The 10,134-nt window shown below is 37.9% G+C and overlaps 1 protein-coding gene across 1 annotated transcript; it reads left to right on the top strand.

Annotated features, from left to right (window-relative positions):
• Nucleotides 1–3,755: 3,755 nt before the first annotated feature.
• Nucleotides 3,756–10,075, top strand: opn7a (opsin 7, group member a). Its single transcript, XM_015000509.2, has 5 exons — nt 3,756–4,991; nt 6,040–6,202; nt 6,492–6,619; nt 8,395–8,729; nt 9,148–10,075. The coding sequence occupies exons 1-5, from the start codon at nt 4,904–4,906 to the stop codon at nt 9,775–9,777; spliced, it is 1,344 nt and encodes a 447-aa protein (XP_014855995.2). The 5' UTR covers nt 3,756–4,903; the 3' UTR covers nt 9,778–10,075.
• Nucleotides 10,076–10,134: the final 59 nt, after the last annotated feature.

The following is a 10,134-nucleotide window of genomic DNA, read 5'->3' as shown; positions in this document are numbered from 1 at the left end:
AGACTTTTTGCTCACTTTTGAGGTCTGATTAATCCTTTTGCAGAAGTCTTTGATGGTAACTTAAAATGAGTTAAGAATAAACTTGAATTCCAAACATAATGCACTTGATGTTTTTCAAAGCCATGCAATGTTTATGACCCTTGAAGCCCTTACAGAAAACTTCAAATACTGTGTGTCTTGCATCATTTGTATTTTGTTGCATTCGAACACAGTAAGATGAGAACTGACTCATCAATAAATACTGCTCAGATATAAACCTTAGTGATTTAAAGTGTTGAACCTTAGGTATTATATTTTTGTTTTTTGTTTTTCGCACATAGACAAAAAAATCTGATTTTTTTTAATTTATAGAATAAGAGAAAATGCTGTGAATATGCACACAACAGTGAATATCCAGTTCCAATATGAGCTGAATACTCACAGTTCTAATATGAATAGATTGGAATATATCATGCTTCTTTAGTTAAAGTAGGGATTTTTGTTTTTGGCTGAATAGTGCCGAAGATGCTTTATTTCTGTTTCCAGAATCCTGTGTGTAAGTCAAGTACAGAGCAGCGAATAAGTATTCTTCCACCTAACAGATAACCTTTACTACAGATGTGATAAACCATCCAAACAGTTTCACTCACGTTTGACTCATGAGAAGCTCTTCCATGGATGGGCGTCCTTTTGCTTTTGTTCAGTCATCAACACTGAGGCCTGGAGGTGGCTAATGAAACTAAATTGTCAATCACAATTGCTTCCTGGTTTCACAAAGGAGACACTTACTTTTTTTCTATAATTTATTTCTCAAAATAAATGAAAAGATCATTTGAAAACTACCTTTTCTATCACCAAAGATTTCACTTGTTTTTGTTTTAAACTGGTTAGATGATCTGAAAAGTAACATAGAACAAGGAAAGTATAAACATTTAAATAATAATAGAAAAAAAAGCTATAGAAATCTCTAAGGGAGCTACTGTAGCTCCCAATTCTTGAATCAGAACCTCATTTTACTCAGATCCTAAAAAGTATTGGAACCAAAATGCAGAGAAATTCTTAGAATTTTTCTGGAAAAGAAATTCTTAATATTAAGAAATACATAAAAATCATACAGTTAATATTCTATTTAATTGTGGTGAGAAAATAATTTTTTTAAATAACTGTGGATGTAAAACTGTGCTGTCATTTTTCAAGGTTTGTCTGCCTCTTTCACCCCTCATTACCCGTGTCCAGTGGGCCAGTCTGTCAAAGCCGCCGCCCCAGCAGGTGGGCATAGCAGGAAATGCCACTGATGAAACTTCCTTGCATTGCCTCATTGACCGTAGTAGATTTTTAATCTTCTGCAAATTCCCAAGCCGAACATGCATCCTGAACGACTGGAGTATAATTGTTAATTAATGATGAGGAATTGTTACTATTCAGAAATGGAAGTTTTGAAATTCAAATGGAAGTTCCTCTAGTCAAAAAGGTTACAAGAGCATTTTTTTTAATCTAAGCTTTCTAAAAATCTTGTGATAACTATTTTAGCCTTTATCTGAAATTTTATGTTTCATTTTTGTGCCTCATGACATCTGGAAAGACTTTATCACATTTCTTATCTCCCAATTCATTATAGAGTCCAAAGTCTTTGGGGTAAAAAAAAACAACCAAAAAAAACAAAACAAAAACAACAACAATAATTACAAAGTAGCAATTGATAGGGGAGAAATAACATGACAAACATGGAGTGAAAACCCAAAACACACTCGAGGGGGAAAGAGTCTAAATCAGATTACATAGTTCAAAACCTGGATAAAATAAAAGGCAGAGTTCAGCTATAGTAAGGAAAACAACAGCAGAGAGAAAATACTACGACACAAAGATTGGCTACAGGGATTAATTTGATTTGATTAAAGTGAAGATGAGAATATAAAGCTTTAGTCATCAGGAGCTGTTCACTTAAAAACCTGTGATTTAAAATCCCTTTCTTCTCTGACATCCAAGCATGAATTGCAATGTGAATTGCGAATTCTGTGTAAAATGAAAGGTGTTTCACAACAAGAACTGGAAGTTAGTCCACTTATCTGTAGTCATGACTACATAAGGTGCCTGTGGCTTTTTTCCCACCAGGTGAAATCCTCCTGAGCGCTCATTCTGTAATCCCACCGGACCACTTTGATGTCCACGCTGTGTTTTATCTTATCGTGTGCCTTCATTTCTCACTTCCTTCTGCGGACATGACAATTAAATTCGTTGACAGCACCATTACAACTGGAATAGCGCTTTCATCTCAAGTTTGTCCTCAATCAGCTCCAGGCTAATCTGCCTGTTGGTTATGCGAGTATGAGGGTGAGTTCATGAATATTGGGAAGAAAGTGAAGGGGGTGGATGACACACGAGAGGCAATATTTTCACAGAGGGATATTCTTTTTGAAGATAATTCCTACCTGCTTTCAAAGTGTGACAGAGTGGATTGTTTCTCGTTCTGCTCGTTCTGGAACACACTAAATTCATTTTGAAGCTGCCACCACATGTTCCTTTTGACCCAGTTTGATTGATGCCAGAAATGTTTGTGTGACTTCTAATTAAAAAAAGCCACATTGCTACTGTCTTGATACGTGAAAGGCACAATTGCTACATTTTTTTTTTAAATTATTACTATTTTTAATATGTTACAAAAATCAGAGGGCATAAGGGTTGGAGAATTTTAATGTAACTAAAGATGGGATTGCTAGAGTAAAAAGTACATTATCACAACATTTATCCTGGTCCTCCAGGGCTTCAAATGAAAGAAATCAACGACTGGTAGTAAAGCCTCTAGTTTAAGTCTTGTAAAAAGTTTCCTGCTAGAGAATCTTCATTGGTACATGGTACTTCACAGGATTATCTTTCTCATTTTTATCACGTCACGACATAATGACATTCTTAATAACTATGTAAATACTTTGTTGTTGTTTGTTTTGTTTTACAAACGTTACTTATTGCAGCTTTAACCACTAAGATCTGTGTAGCAATTTGTAAGAATTTGTGTAAGTTTGAAAGAGCATTGAATAAAAATGATTACATTTCAACCACTTTTTAATATAAGTTAGGCACAGGAGTTTTTATTTGTCGGATTATATAATAAGATATATGTTACATACTTAGAAGTTCCTAATTCAGAGACACCGTCCATTAATAAGCTCTGATAAATCAGTGCAAAATTTGATACTAAACTGAAGTCTAAGTCACTTAAACCATTATTAATGAATACTGTGATGAACATGCTGTCATTGGAAAACCTCATTCAAAGTTCAAAATAGACAGGAACTTTGCAATATCACTAAATCACAGATTCCCTCGATCGTAAATGTAAAAAAATATATGTTGCATGTCTTCTTTTTTTGTTTGTTTTCAAGGTGGTCAAATCTAGAAGCTATCGCTGCATCGGTGAGAAGTGAAAGTTGACCTGGAGAGTCTTATAAAAATTTAATATTTTACAATAAATAATTATTTTTAAAAAAGTGCTCAATCTCCTGCTGCCATAGTTGCAGTGATCAACACCTGGCTAAATCACGAGGACTTTTCACACACTCGCATCCTACCGACGCGTGGATGCGCTCGACTGTTTACTTGCCACTTTTTTCATCAAAATTAATTTCGTTGGAGGAGCTGTGACGCTTAATGGAGCCAGGCGCAGTCAGCTTCTGTACCTCCCCCCCAGTGGACCCGAACCTGCCCACGTGGACTTGAGCGGTTATTGACGTCATTAATTGCTGAAAGCAGGTCGCTGTTTTTGGGGGCATCTGGATCTTCTGCTCTGTAGTAAAGCCTCTCGACACAGACGCATAGTAAAATCCAGACTGCCGCTTTGCTTGGAGTGGACTGACTTTATTTGGCGTTAGCAGTGTCGGAGGTGTGAGGGAAAATCAAAGTTTGATGAACGCATCGCGGGCTGTTGGAAAGTAATTATTTAAGGTACGTTTTATTTATACTTTGGTATTATTTAGCTGACGAGAAAAAGGGATGAGTGAAAACGTTTGAAACTTAGTCCAATGTGGCGCCTAGATCCGTTTGTTTGTCCATAGGTGGCAGTCTATGAACGTGAAAAAAACAGACATATATTTTTTATAATGTGAGGAATTCCAGCGCGTTTCTTGAGGAAAGTTGAGAACGTAAATATGCGGAGGCCTACTTTTAAGTACTCTCATCACAGTAATTCAGTATGTGGAATTGTACTATCTGGGTAAACATTATTGGAAGTAGACTACAAGCCCATTAAGTTTTGTGACTTTGCACGTGGAACATTTCTCTGCTGATTTCAGTTTATCAATGCTTCACAGATACATGACCGTGTTATTTGTTCCCAGGATACACTTGGGACTTTTTTCTTTGGGCAACTAGAAATCAATCTATTAAGTATGGTGTTTTTTTTTTTTTTTTTTTTTTATCTCGTTGAATTATTTAATTAAGCTTAATGAGATGCCATTAAACTCTAAGACAGATGTATAATTGTAATAAATATATGTTTTTTCTGTTGTTGTTTATTTTTAGTCTTCCACATCATATTCTCAACCTACATCATAAGTTGACTGCTGCATGTAGGTTATTCTATGTGAATTCAGTTTTTGGTCAATTGTAATGATTGTTAGATAGTATCCCATTCATTCGGCATCAGTTAATGTATATTTGGCAAGGCAGTCAAATGAAAGTGGCTACTCTATCATCCGGGGCAGAGGAGCGGTCAAGTGGCAGCACATTGAGCACAGGTGTCCCGGTTTATGTTTTTAACGTTTCTGTACACGATGAGGCAGGGTGTCTTGGTGGTTGACATGTTCACAAAATAAGGAATTGTTCAGCTGAAATGATTTATTAGCAGAGATTCTAAAAAAAAAGAAAGAAGCTAAAACAGACTGGAACTGTAATGTCTGTACTTAACAAAAAATAAAACAATGTATTTTAGATGGGACTCTTGGCTGAAGACATGGCGTTCCACTCCAGCATACCTGTGCCTCTGGATATAACTGTGGCTGTAGTCTACTCAATTTTCGGTGAGTTAAGTCTGCAGAACTTCAAAGGTAATTTTTTTTCTTCTCTGTTTTTAAATTACTCTTGAACAGACCAACAGCTGAGTTAATAATGTTGTAAATGAGTTTTTCTGTGAGTTCTGCTCAAGCGGGGGTGAATCACAGCATGAGAAGAAGACAGCCCAACGTGAAGCCATGCAAGCTCACTTCTGCTTGTTAGGTGTTAAGGATTCCACTCGTTTTGCATTACATCTTATTTAATTATTGCTCCCGTTTATAGTCACTACGGGTTCAAAAAGGCAGGTGTTCATCTAATATTATCTGACACAACACCCTGAAAGGCCCCTGATAACCAGTTCTCTGCTCCCAAAGTTGACTTTCATCCTATGTTTTGATCTTGGTTGTATTTCCAAGAAGAGCCCTACAATTCCATGTTTCTGCAGATGCAGTTTGCGTATGAATGCGCCGTACTCCATTTAGTGTCAGCTGTCACTTGCCTGACACTTGTACAGTAATGTTCTTAAATGTCCTCTTCTAACACGTACCAGGTTGTGATGCATCATGTAATAATTTAATTCTTAAACAATCCTATTCTACTTAATCCACCTGTTTTACCTGAGGTTTAAATCCAACAAATTAATCCAGTCAATTTCTAAATGTTTTGTTTTCCAAAGGTGGTTAATACACTTATTGCAAAATTAATTAGTCAGCTATAGATGGCGTAATGCTACTGGAGCACAGGCAGTACAGTCTGAAGTTACTTTGGTTCATGCTCAGGTGTCTTCAGCTTTTCAACATAATTGGTGCTAATGTTAAAGTTATTTATTTCAACACTCCTGGTCAGAATCAGAATCACTTTGTAAATTCAGATTTTTTTTTTTTTAAATACAGGAAATAATGTAGCTTGTGTCTTGGATGCTTGTGGTTAGGTGATTTATGATTTTAAGTGTAGGACATTACAATCAACTGTGCTTCAAAACCTAAAATGTATTCTTCAGTCTTCGTGCTGTTCCACTGAGGTAGGCTAGCTGTTTCCCAGAAAACATGAAATTGTGGTTTTGTTGTTTTGCAGGCGTATGCTCACTATTTGGAAATAGCACACTGCTATATATCTCCTACAAGAAGAAGCACCTGCTGAAGCCTGCAGAGTACTTCATCGTCAACCTGGCTGTTAGTGACCTGGGCCTCACGTTGTCCCTTTATCCCATGGCCATAAGCTCAAGCTTCTACCACAGGTAATGAACTTAGCATGTGCTGTGGCATTGTAATTAATGAGAAAAACAAACAAAGACAAAAAAATATTTTTCGTCATGACGGCAAAATGAAATACCTTCAGTTTTTTCAAGAGACACTCTTTAACATTTCATGGTTGTTTAATGCACGATTGATGAACCCTGTGATTGCCAGTGGGCTTACACTGCAAATATAGTTCAACCTACTCTTTTTCTTTGTCTTTCCTCACCTTCTCCCTCATCGATCATTTCTGCCCTTCTGCTTTCTCACACCCCCTGCCCTCCCACGCAGGTGGCTGTATGGGAAAACTCTGTGCTCCTTGTACGCATTCTGTGGCATACTGTTTGGCCTCTGCAGTCTGACCACTCTGACCCTGCTAAGCACGGTGTGCTTTGTGAAAGTGTGCCGTCCGCTTTACGGTAAGCTTTTCAAGAGAGTTATGGTTGCAATCTAATGTCATTAACCACCATCAGGTCACCTATAATAGAAGAGGCTAGTAGTTGATTTATTGATGGAAATAGCAGAATGAGCCTTCAGTGAAGCACACATTAGACTTCCTTTGTGACTCTCAAGTGAAGGCGCTGCAGTCGATATGACTTACTTGTGATCTTGGTTGATGTTGTGTAGTGGTTCTTAAATCTGGCCTGAAGAAAGTGTCATCCATTTAATCTCATAGAAAGGTCTGCACATACCTGAAGTTTTGTGAATAAGCTTTAATGTTTGTCTTTTTTTTTCTTTTTTGTCTCACATTAATGTTTCATATCATCAAAATACTTTCTCATAAAAAAGAAGTTGCTTCCTGAAATTAAAAAGAAAATTGCATCTGTTTTCATTCCTGTTAAATTTTTACCCAAATTTGGTATTTTGTTGTTTACCAGATTAGTCCAAGGCAGTTTGAGAGCACTCCACAGAGAGGCTAACCTTTAAAGATGTTAAAAGTTTTGCTGGCACAAGAATCTTGGTTTCTGTTTAACATATGTAGATTAAATTACATTATCCCAACATGTTGGCTGTATTTATGTAAACAGTTGTCCGGACTACGTACAAAAAGCTCACAATGTTTTTCCTGTAATTGAATTTCTAAACAATTACATTCACATGCAGTCATTTGCATTTTGTTTGCTGGTTCACATTTGCCTGTGTTTGAAAAAAAAAAAAAAAACAGTGTTCAACTGAATGAAGAGCAACATTTGGACCAGGAGGAACATTCATTACAGCATACCTATTAGATCGTTACATCTTTTCAAGTTTTATGACTACATTAATGCTGTGTTCTTTCCACCCAACATTAATATTTCAGGGACTGAATACAAATTGCTATATTGCTCAGATAGGTATTAGTAAAACAAAATGAAAAGGCACATGATTTTGCTGCTATTTTCACATGTTCACATTACTGAGACAGATTTGTGGTCAGTCTCCCAAAATCTCAATAAATAAAGTTCCAGGTTGAATAACGGCAACAGTAGAAAGTTTTAAAGTTTGGGATACCTTAGTAAGCCGGTCCAAAACCCACTAAAATTCATTCATAGTATTTTTGAGTATTTGAAGGAGTAAATTGTTCTGTGTGAAGTTTGACTATGAGTCACCAGTAAGGATCTGCACATAACAAACATGAAAGACTTGGACCAATTTCACAACCTCGCCATATATGTGCAGTGAAGCACATCTGTCTTTGAGAGGGAAACATCCCCCTCAATGTGCTAGATCCAGAAAATTGCTTAGCAATTTAACATTTTTGACCCATCCCACTGCTGTTTAGTGTTCTTTTTTTCTTTTGTGAATCTTGGTTGATCCGGCTTGAGTCAGACTTCTGGTTTGAATACCATATTCAGAACAAAATAGATAACAGGTACAAGGAGCTCGTGAAAAACCAAAAGTGCCTTTCTGCTCTGGGGTAAGACAAGATAAGGTCAATATGAGTTTGCCCTAAAATAGACTTTCTTTTGTTCTAACTTTCACAGCAATTATTTCAATAATTGACAGATGTGCTTAGTGCAAGGCAGTCAGAAGCTCTTCTTCTTTGTTACCTCTTAAGCAGTCAACTCTTCATTTTTGTTTACCTTCTCTTGTGAGAAACGAACACTTTTCAACTAATAATAAATGAGCGAGATTGTGGTGTTTGGGGAAAGTTGATTAAATACTTGTCTTAAACTAATTTGCAATAAGCTGGAATCCTTGTCCGTTTCGACAGGAAACAGGTTCAAGCCTTTTCACGGCCAGCTGCTCATAGCCTGTGCTTGGGTCTATGCGTTGCTGTTTGCCTGCTCCCCACTGGTCCACTGGGGAGAGTACGGACCGGAGCCTTACGGAACCGCCTGCTGCATTGACTGGCGCTTGTCCAACAAGCTCGGCACGGCCCGCTCGTACACCGTGGCGCTCTTTGTTTTCTGCTACATCCTTCCGTGCTGCGTAATTGTTGCGTCCTACACGAGCATCTTGGTGACTGTGCAGGCGTCCAGGAAGACCATGGAGCAGCACGCATCAAGGCAGATGAGCATGAGCAGCATCCAGACAATTATTATCAAGGTGAGGTGAGAGGCTCAGAAATGATTTCATGATCGCATCTTTGCTTACTTGAAGACTGATCTAAAACTTTTTTTGATTGGCATTCATCCCTGATATGCTGCATTATCATTGAATGCTAAAAAAAAAGACAAAAAAACCCCCAAACATTCTTCCTAATAATATTTGACTCAACAGGAAAACAAAAGTAAAAACAATTGACATCTTATAGAGACAAACACATTCATATGAAGTTTCATGGAGTTATTGCCCCATACTGCACATTTTTAAGTGGACAATACAAATCCACTTTACCTTCAACTCTGGAGAAGTAATGCAGAATAACGTCCTTTAATTCTACTATTGAGAGATGTCACTTTTTCACAGAGTTCTAGTTATGTATTCACTTTCTACTGTGCTTGTTTTTTTCTTCTTCTTCAAGCTAAGCGTTGCTGTCTGCATTGGATTCTTTGCGGCGTGGAGTCCATACGCCGTAGTTTCCATGTGGGCCGCCTTCGGAGAAATCGAAAGCATTCCCCCTCTTGCATTTGCAATGCCCGCTATGTTTGCAAAGTCGTCGACTATCTACAACCCGATGATCTACCTAATGCTGAGGCCTAATTTCCGACAAATCATGTGCAGGGACCTGGGAACGCTATTCCAAACATGTCTGAAGGGATGCCTCGTGTTCAAGGGCCAAGCGAAGTGCTGCTCGAAACCAAACATCATGGTCAGACGTCGCACAGCTCACAGACAGACCAACCAGCCTCCCTTATCCATCTCCTCTACTCAGCCGCCTATAGCGACTCTGAGGGATCTCAGGTGCCAGAGGTGCTTGGACAATTTTGAATGCTTCAGACACTACCCTCAAATGTGTGGGATTGCTAATCCAGCCGCCAACACGGACTCATCAAAAGATCAGGAAACTCCGGTTTTGCAAACATTTCGCCAGATGTGTGAGAGTGAGCATCCAAAGAAGTCCCTGATGGCCACCGTAAGGACATCAGATACAAACTACTTCAATATCAGTTTGGAGATGGTTCCCAGGTACACAAAGGAGGCTTGGCCCTGATAATGTTTAGAATGTGTCTGACAAGTTTAGAAAATGAGGAAATATCCATCCATTCGTCAAAGTGAGAGGCTACACGTGCAATTTGAACCTGGAATCGTCCTGCACCAGTGCTAACAACAAGAAGCTAATAACTGCCGTTCCGTACAGCCTGCAACAATTTTTTTAAGATTCAGGAATTTGTACTATACCGTTATGTCTTTTTTGACAACAGCTATGTCGTGTAACATGTTTGTCATTTTCTTTTTATTTGATTTGGCTATGGACAGAAACTGAGGAAGAAAAAAAAAGTTATACTTTGGCTTTTTTTTTCTTTTTTTTTTGGTCATTTAATCCATTTCTGAAATCTTATTTCGGACT

Source organism: Poecilia mexicana, unplaced genomic scaffold (assembly GCF_051168715.1).
Source record: "Poecilia mexicana isolate PSO_F unplaced genomic scaffold, ASM5116871v1 scaffold_17, whole genome shotgun sequence".
In the NCBI taxonomy this organism is placed as follows: domain Eukaryota; kingdom Metazoa; phylum Chordata; class Actinopteri; order Cyprinodontiformes; family Poeciliidae; genus Poecilia; species Poecilia mexicana.
This window is presented reverse-complemented; position numbering and strand designations above follow the sequence as displayed.